A 15716-nucleotide genomic window follows, 5' to 3' on the forward strand; every position below is an offset into this window, starting at 1 on the left:
TTACATAGTTTTTTAAGGTTTGTACTTTATAAGCACTTTACAAATATCTATCTCATTTTATCCTCACATCAATCCTGGAAGGTAGGTGCTGTCATTATTCCAATTTTATAGACAAGGAAACTGAGGCATAGAGAGGTTAAGTGACTTTCCTATGGTTATATAGCTAGTAAGTGTTTGGGGGACAGATTTGAACTCAAGACTTCCAAAATCAAAGTTCAAAATCCTATCTCTGAATCACTTAACTGTTAATAAGTGTTGGGTCCACCTTTCAAAGCTAGAGTCTCTGATTTTAAGGCCAAGACTCTTGGCACTATTCCACACTGCTTTTTAGGACCATAGAATCTAGAATCAAAACTAAGGTCCAGAGAGAATGGATTATTTGCCCAAGTCATAAACTAGTAACAGAACCAGGATTCCAAGCTCTGACTCCAATTCCAATGCTCAGATATTCTACCATACTGCCTCTTTGAAGGGACTCAAAGGAATAGAGTAGGAATGGTGGGAAGGGGGCAGTGGACTTGGTCATTTGCCTCTGCCTCCTTCAATCATCCTTAAATCCTGTAGGCTTGGGGAAAAGAAAGGAATGGGGTAAATGGGTTGGAAATGTGTTTTTGTGTTTTCTAATCTACTAAGAACAAAGATCCAAGCAGTTACCATATGGAGAAAAGGTTGTGTTGGTATGTCCCTAGTAGCAGATGTAAGTCCTCTTCAGTTTTATTCCTGGTGCAGCTACCAATAAGAAAGGAAGTCTTAAATCAGGCTTGCTGTTCATCTGCACCCTAATCTTCTTATCTATAAGAGGAGAAAGATAAGAGAACTCAGGTTCACAATGAACTAATTCATCTCAGGGACTTCTTTCCAGACATGCAAAATGTAACCTATCCATGCTTTCTAGGTAAAAGATTTTGTGAGCCCTAAAGAAGTTTGCAAATGTTAGCTATTATTGTAATTATGATCACTACCATGATAAATCATGACCCAGTATTATCATCATTGTAGCAATGGGCATATAGTATAGACCCTAGGGTTGCCACAAGGGAAGTACTTTGTGATTATTAAATCAAACATTAGAGAAAAGTATTTAGCAGCAGCATCACTGTCACCATTATGTTGTTATTATAATTCTCATCACCATAATGATGGCTCCCATCATCCATAACTGTCATTCCCAAAATCACCCACATTGCTATCATTGTATAATCTTCCATATTGTCATTCCCATTCTCCCAATGACCATAGCCATCATAATCAACATCACCCTCATCTCATCATCTTTTTTTTTTGGTGGGGCAATGGGGGTTAAGTGACTTGCCCAGGGTCACACAGCTAGTAAGTGTCAAGTGTCTGAGGCTGGATTTGAACTCAGGTCCTCCTGAATCCAGGGATGGTGCTTTATCCACTTCGACACCTAGCTGCCCCTCATCTCATCATCTTTGCCAACACTATCATGATGTGGCCACTAGAACCATCCTCTCCATTACTGTCATCATCATAGTCATGAATTCTGCTAGCATTCCCATTTTCATTACTATTATCATCACCATCATCTCTATCACTGCCAGTGTCAACAATCCCGTGGAACTCTCTTCCACGCCTTCTTGTTAATTCTCCATAGGGAATGCATTTAACATGCTGAAGGCATTCTAAGACCCTTGATATATTGTGGATACCAGTGGAATACACAGTGGTCTGTGCTTTGCTCTCAGTAAAGGAAAGCTCCACTTTCTTGGGGAAACAATAGCTTCTCCCTCAAGCAAAGTATTTTTTTTTTTGGTAACATTCTCATTCTCCCAGAGATGTCTTGTGACTTTGAGCCCTGAATGCCACAGTCTCCAAAGAATTAAAATTGTGAATATAAGAGAAAATAGGAAACACAATCATTTCACATCTTGATGCACTAACTAGAAATCCCTCAACCACATGGGCTTGGACTAGATGACTTCTAAGGTCCCTTCCAATCAATGAAATTATGTTTCTCAGCTGTCCCAGGTCACATGGTTAGTAAATTGCAGAATTGGCATGGGGATCCCAGTATCCTCACTCTTAAGTCTAATGCTCTTTCCTCTATTCCCATGCAGTCTAATTTGGGTTGCTAGTTACTTGTATATCCCACAATCCACCAGGTTTTCTACTTGAAATGCTGGTGAGGTGCTAACATCCCATGCTGTCCATAGCTGGGCACTTTGAAGGCCATGGTCGGAGGCCAAACACACTCTAGCAGGCTAGCACGGCTCCTCTCTCTCTGACTCCATCGTCCCACAGTGTTCTATACTCTGTTTCTCCCTCCTCACTACTACCTCCTAATCATTTCAGTATGACTTCCATTCTTTTTGTTTTGTGCTCCTTTGCTTCATCTTTTAATTTTATTTTTTCCACTTTGTATTATTTGATTTTTTCCCAATTACATGTAAAGATAGTTTCCAACATTCATTTTTGTAAGATTTTGAGTTCCAAATTTTTCTCCCTCCCTCCCTTCCCTCTCCCAAAGACAGCAAGCAATCTGATAAATGGTACAATCATGTTAAACATATTTCCACATTAGTCATTTTGTGAAAGAAAAATAAGAAAAAAAGGGAAAAGCATGAGAAAGAAAAAGTAAAAAACACTGAAAATAGTTTGCCTCCATTTGCATTCAGACTTTATAGTGCTTTCTCTGGATGAAGATAGTATTTTCCATCATGAGTCTTTTGGAATTGTCTTGGATCATTGTATTACAGAGAAGAGTTAAATCTATCAGAGTTGATCATTGCAGATTGCCGTTACTATGTATAATGTTCTCCTCATTCTGCTCACTTCACTCAGCATCAGTCCACTTAAGACTTTCCAGGTTTTTTTCTGAAATCTGCCTGCTCATCATTTCTATAGCACAATAGGTTTCCATCACATTCATACATCACAGCTTGTTCAGCCATTCCCTAATTGATGGGCAAACCCTCAATTTCTAATTCTTTTCCACCACAAAAGGACATGCTATAAATATTTTTGTACATGTAGGTTTTTTCCCTTTTTTATGATCTCTTTGGGATACAGACCTAGTAGTGTATTCCTGGGTCAAAGGGTATGCATAGTTTTATAGCCCTTTGGGCATAGTTCCAAATTGCCCTCCAGAATGGTTAGGTCAGTTTTACAACTCCACCAACAATGTGTTAGTGTTCCAGTTTTCTCACATCTTCAACATTTATCATTTCCTTTTTTTTTTTTTGGTCATATTGGTAAATCTGATAGGTGTGAGCTGATACCTCAGAGTTGTTTTAATTTGCATTTCTCTAGTCAATAGGGATTTAAAGCAGGTTTTTCATAAGACTATTGACATCTTTAATTTCTTCATCTGAAAACTGCCTGTTCATATTGTTTGACCACTTATCAATCAGGGAATGACTTGCATTCTTATGTTTGATTCAGTTCTCTACATATTTGAGAAATGAGGCCTTTTTCAGAAACACTGACTGTAAAAATTATTTCCCAGCTTTCTGCTTTCCTTCTAATCTTGGTTGCATTGGTTTTGTCTGTGCAAAATCTTTTTAATTTAATGTAATTAAAATTATCTATTTTTCATTTCATAATGTTCTCCATTGATTATTTGGTCATAAATTCTTCCCCTGTCCATAGATCTGACAGGTAAACTATTCCTTCATTTCATAATTTGCCTATGGTATCACCCTTTATGTCTAGATAATGTACCCATTTTGACCTTATTTTGGTATACAGTGAAAGATACTGATCTATGCCTAGTTTCTGCCATACTGTCTTCCAGTTTTCCCAGCAGTTTTTGTTAAATTATGAATATTTATCTCAGCTGCTAGTCTTGGTGTTTATCAAACAGTTGATCACTATAGTATGACTTCCATTCTTATCAGTCTCCTGACAACAACTTTTCAGTCACCAGTCACCAGTGACTTACTAGGGCAAAAATACTATGGCCATTTTCAGTTCTTCTTGTAGTGATCACCCAGGAGCCTGAATGGGTTTACTAAAAGCAAGTCATGCCATAGTAATCAAATATTCTTTTTAATAGGACTACCAAACTGATAAATGAAAAAATATTATAATCATGAATTTTGATGGTCTCCCACAATATCCTTGTGGGTTACATGATGATCCAGTTAGATGAGTTTAAATACAATGATGAGACAAGGTGATGACATATTAAGATGGATAATTAATTAATGGTAAATTCATCCTTCTTTTTTGCCTTGTAGCTAAGTTGAATAATGAAGTAATAACTGCAATGATAAACATTTTAATAGCACTCTGAGGTTTGTAAAATGCTTTCCTGGTCTATGAAATAAGGAGATTGGACTAGGTGACCTTCTTGCTCCTCCCAGTTCTCACATACCATGATTTGAGTGAATCCTTGTTAAGCTGGAGAAAAGTGGAGTGTTCCAGAGATCTGTCCTTGGTACCATGCTATTTAACACTTATCAATGACTTCAGAGGTCTCGTGGATGGTAGATTGAGAGGTGGGCTCTTTGTCAAGAAAATCTGGGCTTTAAGTGCTGCCTTTGATGCATAGTCTTTGAGTGACTCTGGGCAAGTCACTAAACTCAGTTCTCTAATAAGTCTCTAAGACTGTGGAGTTGGGGTGAAGACATCAACTTGCATTTGGAGAGTTTCCCCATATAAGCATTCTTTTTGTTTGTTTGTTTGTTTGTTTTTTGGTTGGGCAATGAGGGTTAAGTGACTTGCCCAAGGTCACACAGCTAGTAAGTGTCAAGTGTCTGAATCTGGATTTGAACTCAGGTACTCCTGAATCCAGAGCCAGTGCTCTATCCACTGCGCCACCTAGCTGCCCCCCCATATAAGCATTCTTGATGAAATCCCAAGTCCCTCCCCAATCTCTGTCCCTACCAGCTTCTTGGATGAAGGCACCAAGGTCATGTGGGGTTAAACAGGAGCGTGGCACCAAGCAGGGAGGGATATCTAACTGGTTGGATGACAGAATCAGGATCTGTGGGGGCAGAGCCAAGATGGTGGAGGAGAGGCTGTGACTCCCACAAGCTCCAGACAGAATCAGGATCTAAAAGAGTTGACACACTGATGGATGAAATTGAACAGGAGGGAGATGAAGAAGGATAGGCCCTTTAATTGAGTCCAATGATCAGCTGCATGAATACAGGATGTGGAAAATGTGGGGAGGAAGCAGATCGGGTCTAACCACATCACTCCTCGGTGTCAGGGGTTCCTCCTGCCTACCAGAGCAAAGAACATCAGAGAAAACATCAGAGCTGGGAGAGCCCTGAGAGATCCTTGTGCCCAACCCCCACCCCAAGATTTTACAGAGGGATTTCCTATTTCCTCTTCTGTAAATGAGGGTTTTGGAGTAGAAGGCTTCAGGAGTAGAGCTTCCAGCTCCAATTCTATCAGGATCTCGAGGGACTGAGTTCAAATTCAGCCTCACCAGTGCAGCACTGGGCAAGTCACTTAACCTCTGAGTGCCTCGGTTTTCTCAACAATAAAATGGAATTATTATAATGTGGATTTCATAGAGCTGTAGTTAGGATCAAATGTGATAAAATTTATAAAGCACTTAGCACAGTGCCTGGCATATAGGAAGCACTTAAGAAATTCATTTCTCTGTGAATCTATGGTCTGGGCTCAAAACCATGGTCTATTCCCTCCTGCTCATGTGACTCTTGTCCAGTCAATTAGTCTCCATAAGCATCAGTTTCTTCATTTGTAAAATGAAGGGATTGAATTCAGTGGCCTCTAAAGTTCTTTCCAATTCTATACCTATGATCCTTCTCAAAATATACATTCTCAAAATGTTTTTGACATATTTCTGTTGGGATCCCACCATGAAGGCAAGTTTGGTCACTCTCAGAGGAGCCCCTGGTGCTCACTTTAACCAATGGGGATAACAGGAGATATTTGGAGTGATGATCTAGCAATCTGTAGAGATCTGCCAAGTTGACAATGGAAATCCTCTTGATTCTTACTCTAATATTCTCTATGTGACTTTTTTCCATGTTCTTTCATTTATCAAGTTTTTACATTCTCCCAAAACTCTATCTAGATTTTGTGTTAACGATTCAGCAAGTCATCACAAATATATAGGCTCCTGAGCCTGGCCATCCAGGGCTTCTGATTACTGGAGGGGATCCCATCATCCTCCTGGCTTCATTTGCTGAAATCATCTTTTGTTTCCTCCTTACCTGGGATCTGGACTTTCTTTTTCTTCTCTTAATCACCAACATGATGCCAAGGCCACCATCGGTTAAAAGGGAGCCAAGGTGCTAACCCAGAAAGAAGATTCTCCCTGGAGCCAGAGGGATGGGATCAGATCTGGGCACATCTATTCACTACCTTGAGCAAAGCCTTGCTTTCCTGGTCTGTTTGATGAAGGGTTGGACTATGACCTCCTTCTGCTTCTCCTCCTCTTTTCCCCATAACACCTGGAAATCCTTTCATTCTTCATTTGTTGACTCCATCACAATTCCCATAGTGTCAATTCCAAAACTTTTTAAACTTATCTTAAGCCCACTACACAACTTCCTTTCTCCTATCTCACAGTGGAGGGGTGCTCTCCTACTTTACCAAAAGAATAAAGGTCACCTGTTATGTACTCCCCCTTCTTCCCTACTCCACACCTCCACCCCCTTTATGTCAACCCCCATTATCATCTTTATTCCAGTCCCTGAAGAAGAGGTAGCTCTTCTCCTTCCCAAACTCAACCCTTCCCTTGCTTCAGATCTCATTCTCTCCTTGCCTCCCATTCTCAATCCCCTTCATCTTCCCTGGCTCTTTTTCTGCTGCCTCCTTCCCATCTCTAGGACAAGTTTCACTCAACCCAGCCATCCACTGGACCTATCCTCTCATATGCCTCTTCCTTCTCACCAATAAACTTCTAGAGAAAACTTTCCTCTCATTGCCTACATTTCCAGACTTCCCACTTATTTCCCATCCTTTTGCAGTGGGTCTTATGATCCCCAACACTACTCTCTCCAAGGTTACCAGTGGTGCCCTGGTAACCTCAGTCCTCAATTTTCTTGACCTCTCCTCAGGTATTTATTTATTTTTTTTACTTGTCGACTTCTCCCTTGTTTAGGGAATTGTCTTTGCCTTTAAATTTTGTGACAGAGCTCTCTGTCTTGGTTCTCCTCCTCCTAATAGTTCTTTGAAGGAGATAACTGACTGCATCCTAAACCTGAAGTGTGGGTACATCCCAACACTATCTTGGAACTTCTTCTTTTCTTTCTACAACTGAACTTTTCAGTTCACTACAAGTGAACTTTTCAGCTCTGCTGGTTATAATCTCTTTCTGGAGAAAATTATGGAGTTGTTCCTACTGGTTCTAAAGTCCCTTCCAACTCTCAAACTATGATCCCATGAAATACTGTCTTAATAATGACTCCTAAATCTATATATCATCACTCACAATCTCTCCAGAAACCCAGTCTTATGTTACAAATCACATCCTAGATATTTCCATATGGTCACCTAATAAAGAAGCATTTATTAAGAGTCAAGCACTGCTCCAAATAGTGGGAATATAATGAAAGACAAAACTAGTTCCTGCCCTCAGGGAGCTTACATTCTAATGCCTGATACAGGATCTGAACCAAGGTCTTCCCAACTCCCTGTGGCATTTCTATCTCAACAATGGTTCTTGAATCTGTCCCTTTCTTTTTATCAAATGAGACAATTTGCAGACTTTAAGGTGCAGTATGAATGCTAGTGGTTGTTGGTGGTGGTGGTGGTGTTGGTGTTATCTAAAACCACCACCATCCTCATTCAGGTCCTCATCCTCTCTCACCAGGGCTACTACAATAGACTCTGAATTGTTCTCCCTGTCTTCAGTTTCTTCCCTCAACAACTTTTTGTCCACAGAGCTATCAAAGTGATTTTCCTCAAGGGCAGAGCATACTACCTGATTCCCAAACTCACTAAATTCCAAAGGCTCCCTGTTGCCCCTAAGATCAGATATAGGTTGCTTGGGGGGGGGCGGGGCAGAGCAATGAGGGTTAAGTGACTTGCCCAGGGTCACATAGCTAGTGTCAAGTGACTGAGGCCGGATTTTAACTTAGGTCCTCCTGAATCCAGAGCCAGTGCTTTATCCACTGTGCCACCTAGCTGCCCCCCAGATAAGAGCTTTTTAAAGATATGGGCCTTTAAAGTCCAACACAACCTGACCTCAACTCAGTTTCAACTTTATTTTGTATATTGCTCCTCTTTTCACACTGTCCCAAGGCCCCTCTGGCTTTGCTGTTCCTCACACAAGATACCATCTCTCATCTCCATGACATTGTATTGGTTTTCTCACTCCCCCCACTGCTTCCCCACCCTACCTCCAGAATGCAATTAGGTTGCATGGTGGGTAGAGCGCCGGGTCTGGAGTCAGGAAGACCTAAGTTAGAATTCTGCCTCAGGAACTTACTGTTTGATGCTGGGTAGGTCATATAGTCGCCGTCTGCCTCAGTTTCCTCATCTGTAAAATGGGGAAAATAACAGCATCTGCTTCCCAGGGTCATTGTGTAAAGCATTTGAGAGGGTGCCTGGCACACAGTATGTGCTTAATAAATGCTTGTCCCCTTCCCCCTTCTGACATGAATCTCTTAAAATCCCTTGCTTCTTCAAAACTCTTCTCAAGCACCATTCTCCAAACAGGAGTCTTCCTTGATCCCTTGTTAGCCGTTGGTTCCCCCAGCCCATGCACAAAAAAGTGAGCTTGGGTTTGTATCCTATAAGCTCCTTAATCACATGTTGTCTTCCCAACTCAAGCTCTCTGAGGTCAGGGACTGTTTTGTTTTTGTCTTTGTATTGCAACACAGTATCTGGCATATGGCAGGCACATTTTTGTTAATTGATTCCTCATCTCTCCTTCATTCTCCCACTCCATTGCCAGCTCACCAGTTGGATCCTCATGACATCTTTCCCCTTCTCTCCACTCAGCTGGCCACCACCTGATCTCTTGCCTTCATCACCTCTCACCTGGATTGGTCCCTCTTACTCTATCTCCTTAAATCATCTCTCTTCTCTTTCCAGTCAAACTCCAAACAGCGACCAGAATGAATCTTCTCAAATAGAGGTCTCATCATGTCATACCCCTGCTTTAGAAGCTGCTATGGCTCCCTATGGTAGTGAAGATGAAATATGAATAGCTCAGCCTCCATTTAAATACCTGCACAATCTGACTCCTGCAGACCTTTCCTGACATTTCATGCAGCTCCCCTTCATTAATCAAGCCATTGACAAGCATTTATTAAGCACCTCCTGTGTCCAGGTTATTCTGATAGGTCCTAAAGATACGAAGATGGGGCAGCCATGTGATACAGTGGATAGAGTACCGGCCCTGACATCAGAAGGACCCAAGTTCAAATCAGACTTCAGACACTTACTAGCTGTGTGAAACTGGGCAAGTCACTTAACCCTGTTTGCCTCAGCTTCATCATCTGTAAAATGAGCTGGAGAAGGAAAGAGCAAACTGCTCCAGTATCTTTGCCAAGAAAACCACAAATAGAGTCATGAAGAATCAGATGGGACTGAAACAGCTCCACAACAACAGCAACAACACAGAACTTTTGTGTGGAGACTCAAAAGCAGGAAATTGCAACGAGCCCATGGTTCAACATAGTTGAGATGGAGCGCCATCTCTTCAGGACGTGCTCCAGCTTGTCAATCAATATCTTTTCTAAAGACCTGGCACCCTGATTAGAGCCTGATGTTGTTGGGTGATTAACTGGGCTCCCAATCTGCTCTTAATTCAGTGGGAGACTTTGGGCAAGCTGTACCCATTTCTCCTTGGCTTAGGTCTATGAAATCCCAGGGTCTTCAACCCAGGAGGAATCCCAGCGATCCAACTTCATTCCCAGCACACAATCTCCCTTGAAGTCATCCCTTTCATGAACAACCTTTGCATGAAGACTCCTCCCCAAGGCAGTGGATTCCAGTGTTAGGCTATTCTGCATTGCATTGAGGTTAAATCTTCCTGTCTGTGATCCCCCCCCCTCCCCGCCCCTGCAAGTTGGATGGGACGTTAGAGATTCTCTGAAGAACAGAGTTTATTTTGTCCAATAAGGAGACCAATTAATTGATCTAGAACTACAGAGAACCTTAGAAGATAATGGATCCAACTCCTTTTTTTTAAATTTACAGATGTGAACCCTGAAGCACACAGAAGAGACATGTCTTGCTCCTTGCCTCCCCAGGTCCTAAAGTGGGGGAATGAGTTTCAGACTAGATATTTACCCTCCCCACCCCCATCAGTCTTCTCTCCCTTTGAAGCTGGCACTAATTCTTCCTGCCCCTGGCAGCTGAGTGGAGGGAGGCATTGAGGTACCATGGGAAAACATCAGATTTACATGCCCGGGAATGCCATCTACAACATCCCTCAGGCTGTCTCTTGGTCCCTTTCTCCTAGTTTTGTCCTCTGGAGTCAAGTAGGGTGACGACCCTTCAGATATGGGAAGACAGCTCTCCTGGTCTCCTCTTCCCCTTCACAAACCTTCTCATCATAAGGGTTAGTTCCTTTAAGCAATTCATATGAATGTGTCACAAACCTCCCTTGGGAGGGCTCAAGCTTGTTGGTGACAGAGGACATACTCCAGGTGGGGGCTGCCTGGGGCACAGCTCAGTGGGAATATCACACCCCCCTTGCCCTGGACATTCTTCCTGTGGCCAAGGAAGGCACTAGCTTTGGAGAGGCTCCGCTGCAAAGCTGACTCATAAGGAGATCACAGCCCCAGTTCTAGCTCTCATAATTACTAGCTGTGTGACCTTAAACGAATCACATCCCCTCTTTGGGGCACAGTTTCCTACTTTGAAAATGAGAGAGATGGACTCCATTATCACTGTGGTATTCTATGATAACCTGACCCCCAGCCTTCTACAGGGCGTAGGGCAGGAGGCTTAGGAGTGGGGGAATCTTGAGTCATAGAGATACACTTTGATCTCATGTGATGAGACACAAGGGCAGACACAATCCCTCTGCTTCCTCATCCCCTGACAACTCAGTGGTCACAAGCTCAGAAAGGGAACCTAGGATCCTTCCCCATTCTTCTAAGGAGGAAGGGAAAGGCAGGTCTTAGGGCACAAGGAAGGCAATCTAGGGGGATAAAACTGGAGGAACCTCACCACTTCCCTGCCTGGCTGTCCCCCAAGAAACAGTGGATGGTAATCTTTTCGCCCATGGGCCCCAGATCTGTCTTACTGCTGGGAAAGATGTGTCAGAATGAAACTGCTGGTATATGTGCCTGCCATCCACCCCCTCCTTAGCTGGGAAGCATCCCCAAGCAGCCCCTCCCTTTTCTCATGGCCCAACACAACATCCCCATTATTATTCTCCACCATAGCCCTCTTTCCCCCCTGTTCCATCCATGTCCATACTTCCCACCTTCCCCATCCCACTTACTTCAAAGGTCCCTCACCCAAAGGAACAGAGAATATAAACCCACTAATTTCAAGCTGGGGAATGGCATCTTAAGAGATTGCAGCATCACAGGATCTCAGAGCTCAGAAGCCATCCAGTGCAACCCATCTCTGACCAAGAATCCCCTTTACAACACACCTGCTGGGTGGTCAGTCCTTCCATCTCTGCTCAAAGATAAATGTCCAATGAGACATTCACCCATCACCCATTCAACCCATCACCTCTCCTGGCCACCCATTGCACTGTGGTCCAGCTGTCATGGTTAGGAAGCTTCCTAATGGAAGCCAAAATCTCCCCCTTTGCATCTTGCACCCACTCCTTCTAATTCTGCTCTCTGTAGCCAAACAGAACCAACTGAACCCATCTTGCACATGATAGCCAGCCCTCCAGAGACTTGAAGGCAGTTCACATAACCCCTCAGTCTCGCACCTGAACCTTCTCTTCAGAATCAGCATTTCAGTTCTTCCAACCCATCCTCAAATGGTAGGAGCTCCATCCTTGTCATTACCACCCTTGTCTACTCTCTAACTTGTAAGAGAACTGGAAGGCACTTCAGAGGCCAACCCAGGATCTCTAATTCCAGAATCAAGGCTTTTGCCAGCATCCCAATGGCCTTTCTAAAACGGACTCAAATCCAAACATTACTGTCTATTTCAAATCCTATATATTGACAGAGAAGGAAACCGAGGCCCAGAGTGGTAGAAGAACTTGTCCTAAGTTGTATTAGAGGCAAGATTTGAATGCAGGTCTTGTTTCCAATTCTAATGCTATTGTCCCACCACAGTGACCTGGGTCCCTGGGCATTTCTTTCCCCATCCCTCCCATCTACTTCTCCCCCCTTTCACAAGGTCCGTTATTTCTTCCCCCATGTTTATCCCCATCATCCAGTCCCCACCTCTCCTCTTCCACATCTCCTCCTCCTCTTTGAGAAGGTTGCCGGCCCCAGACTTACCTCCTCTAACTCAACTCTCCAGGCTCTGTTACCTTCTGCATCAGAAGCTGCCCCCTCTGCTGCCTCTTTCAGGGGCACAGCCCCTACTAGGGCCACCAGAGGGGGCAAACACTCTTTGAGTCAGGGATTTCTTAGGATGAGAAGGGATTCCCAGAAACCATAGGTCACTGTCCCTTAGGTGGCCTGAGGGGGAAAGCAGGATCTTCTTAGTCCCCTGCCACTCTGCCCTAAGTGCTCCATGCACTGGCCTGGCCCAGAGCCTCAAAGTATGAAAAGGCAGCTAGCTGGGCAGAGACTAAAAATCCCCCAGGCTCAGCCCACTTCCTGTGGTGACTGGGGGAGGGGGACAGAGGTGGGTGGAAATTAGGCTAAGTCTGAAACTCTGAACAGAGCAACCAGGTACCAGATAGAGATCTCCCACCCCCCACCCCCACTCCCACAGCCTGAACAAACACCCCACATTCATATGTACACACATGCCCCATTCTGCATGGAAGAGGAGAGACTGGTGTGTGCCTCTCAGGAAAGGCTTCCCTGGGACTCAGCTCCCACTTCTCAGGTCTTAAACCCACAAAATCCTCCTCCAATTACTGCCCCCCAACATATATACACAGACCACCCAATGCAGAAGTCAAGTGCACTCTTACCCACACAGTCACACATCGCCACAGGCACTACACACACACACACATACATACATACATACATACATACCTGTAGCAGCAAATAGCCAACATTCCTATAAAGCTGTCTTTTCACATGTAAGCTAATCTGATCCTCACAGCAGTCCTGTAATATAGGCTTGGCAGTAACCATCACTCCAGTTTTACAGATGGGAAAAGTGAGGGGGCTTGGCCATAGTTACAAAGCTAGTAAACATGGAAGGCTGAACTAGAACCCAGTAACCCAATGACAGAAATGTTACTCCCATTACAGCTACTGTACCATCCATTCAATTCTCTCTGTCTACACACACACACACACACACACACACACACACACACACACACACACACACAAATTAGATAATGTATATAAAGTACTTTGCCCCCTTGGCATACTCTAGAAATGGTAGCTCCTGTTGTTGTTATTATTATTATTATCATTATTATTGTTGTCATTATTATTATTATTATTATTATCATTACCTCAGAGATCATTCTCCATGACAACCCAAATACCTGCCTGTCCCAGAACTTCTCTGGCCTCCCAGAGGCACTCCCTGGGCAAGGAAGGCAGCTCTTGGGACTGTGCTTCTCTCACTGGAAGAAACATCAAATACTTATTTGAGCACTCTTTGGTGGGTCGAGCCCTGCATTGGATGGTCTTGGGGGAATGCGGAGGAAAGAGGAGACAGTCCCTGCCCTTTGAGAGTTTTGTGTACAAGGTCATGAGATGGAGGCTGGGAAAGGAAGCAAACACAGCCTCTATTCTTGGGAAGTTCTGGACTGAGGACACGGAATGCCATGGCCTTGATCCTCACGAGAACTTTCTCTCTGATAGGAGACACAGAGTCTCTGTTCTCAAGTATCTGTCAGAGATGTGAGGGGGAGGCAAGTTCTCTTCTCTCAGGAGGTGTCCATTAAAAGGGGGCGACCCTTCTCTCACATGCCCAGAGCTAGCCTATGACACTGCCATGAGGGCCTAATTCTCTCCCCTGTGGTAGGGCTCAAGCAGGAAGATTTGAGGTGTCTGTGATCAATGGTGGGGGGCGGTGGCTCCCTGGTATCCTGCTCTCCCCTTGGGCAGGGCACTGTGGGGAAGTGAGAGGAAGCCTGGGCCGTGTTGTTCCAAGTTCTCACGGAGGCCACCCCACCCTGACACATCCATTCATGTGGGCAGGGTCCCTACCCCTCTTTCATGATAGATTTAAAGGTATGATGCCTCTAGTTTCGCATTTAATGACTCACAGAAAAACAGACTTAGAATAGACTTAGAATAGAAATGAATAGGTCTCCACTCTCTACAGGCAAACATACCACTCCAGAATGTCAGGGTTAGGAGGGGCCTTAGAACAGGGAAGGTCAGAGCTGGGAGGGACGTTAGAACAGGGAAATGTGAAAGGTGTGAAGGAGCTTAGTGAGTCATTAAGCATTTATTAAGTGCTAAGGACTACAAAGAAAGACCAGACATTGACTCTGCTGGGGAAGGGGGGTGGGGGGAGTGGTGCCAACATGTTATATATACATGGACACACACAGAATCGAAGGGAGGTAATTTCAGAGGGAACAGACCGGCGCTAGAGGTGGGGGAAGAGAGATTGGAAAAGGTATCCCGGTGACAGATTTGATCCGAGTCTTGAAGAAAGTGAAGATGAGGAGGGGCAGCATTCTAACCTTAGGGGACAACCACTGTGTACGTCCCTGGAGGAGGTGGGGGTTACTGCGGGGCTGGATGGGTTGTCTCCATAGCAACCCCGAAAACTTTCCTCTGCTGACTAGTACCATAAGTCCAGAGAATTGTAAAGGTCCCAGAGGGAGCTAAGGGCATGTCATTGCCTGTTGAACTCCTTCCTACCTCAGATATTATCTTCCCCATAAAGCTCTCTCTGACCCTCTCCAGCTAGAGTTGGTTCCTCTCCATTCAAGTTTTTATTAGGCATCTCGACAGGACTTCTCATTCATTCAATAAGCATTCACCAACCTTACCAGACAACAATTCTTCACGATGTTGTGTTATAGTTACTCATGCTGTTTCCTATCCTCTTGAGTGATGGGTCTCAGCTCTCCCCAGGACTTGGATTTGATTCCAAGTGCCCCCACTCCAAATCCAGGGCTCTTTCCCTCACACACTATATAGTCTTCTCCTAATTCCCACCTCCAGGTCTGTCATTCCATGTTCTAAAGTCTTCCTATGTCCACCCATGTCACCATCCCCTGTACGCTCAATAAATGCCAATGGCTTCCTATTTTCCCCAAGAGGTAGAGTGGATAGAAAACTGAACCTTGGGCCAGAAAGACAGGGCTGAGTTCAAATCTAGCTTCAGATTTTTCTTAGCACTGTAAACTGGGGGAAATAACTTGACCTCATTTTTCTCAACTGTAAAATGGGGATAATAATAGCACCTTCCTCCCAGAGAGGGAGGATCAAATGAGGTCGTCATTGTGAAGTGCCCAGCCCAGGACCCGGCATGTAGGGGGTGCTATAGAAACGCTCCTCTTTCTGTTTATTAGTTACATCAGTTTATTATCATTAAATTCAAAATCCCTCACAACGGAGGCTCTTCTGACCTTGTGCATTGGACACTATTCCCCTTCACACATGACTTCGTGCAACTTGGCCTCAGATACATACTAGTCATTTGATCCTTGTCAAGTCACTTCCCCTCTGTTTGCCTCAGTTTCCTCATCTGAAAATGGAGGTATTAATAGCACCTATCTCTCTGGGATTTTGTGGGGA

At 44.0% G+C, this 15716-nt stretch overlaps 1 protein-coding gene across 1 annotated transcript in view; it reads right to left on the reverse strand.

Moving 5' to 3' along the window:
* Window positions 1-12442, reverse strand: part of IL2RB (interleukin 2 receptor subunit beta) — a 29127-nt gene extending 16685 nt beyond the window's left edge. The window contains exons 1-2 of the mRNA XM_043968382.1: window positions 12318-12442; window positions 655-792 (exon numbers count right to left, since the gene is read on the reverse strand). Of these exons, the coding sequence (XP_043824317.1) occupies window positions 655-657 (3 nt within the window). The 5' untranslated portion in view covers window positions 658-792; window positions 12318-12442. The remainder of the gene's footprint in view (window positions 1-654; window positions 793-12317) is intronic.
* Window positions 12443-15716: the final 3274 nt, after the last annotated feature.

Source organism: Dromiciops gliroides, chromosome 5 (assembly GCF_019393635.1).
Source record: "Dromiciops gliroides isolate mDroGli1 chromosome 5, mDroGli1.pri, whole genome shotgun sequence".
NCBI lineage: Eukaryota > Metazoa > Chordata > Mammalia > Microbiotheria > Microbiotheriidae > Dromiciops > Dromiciops gliroides.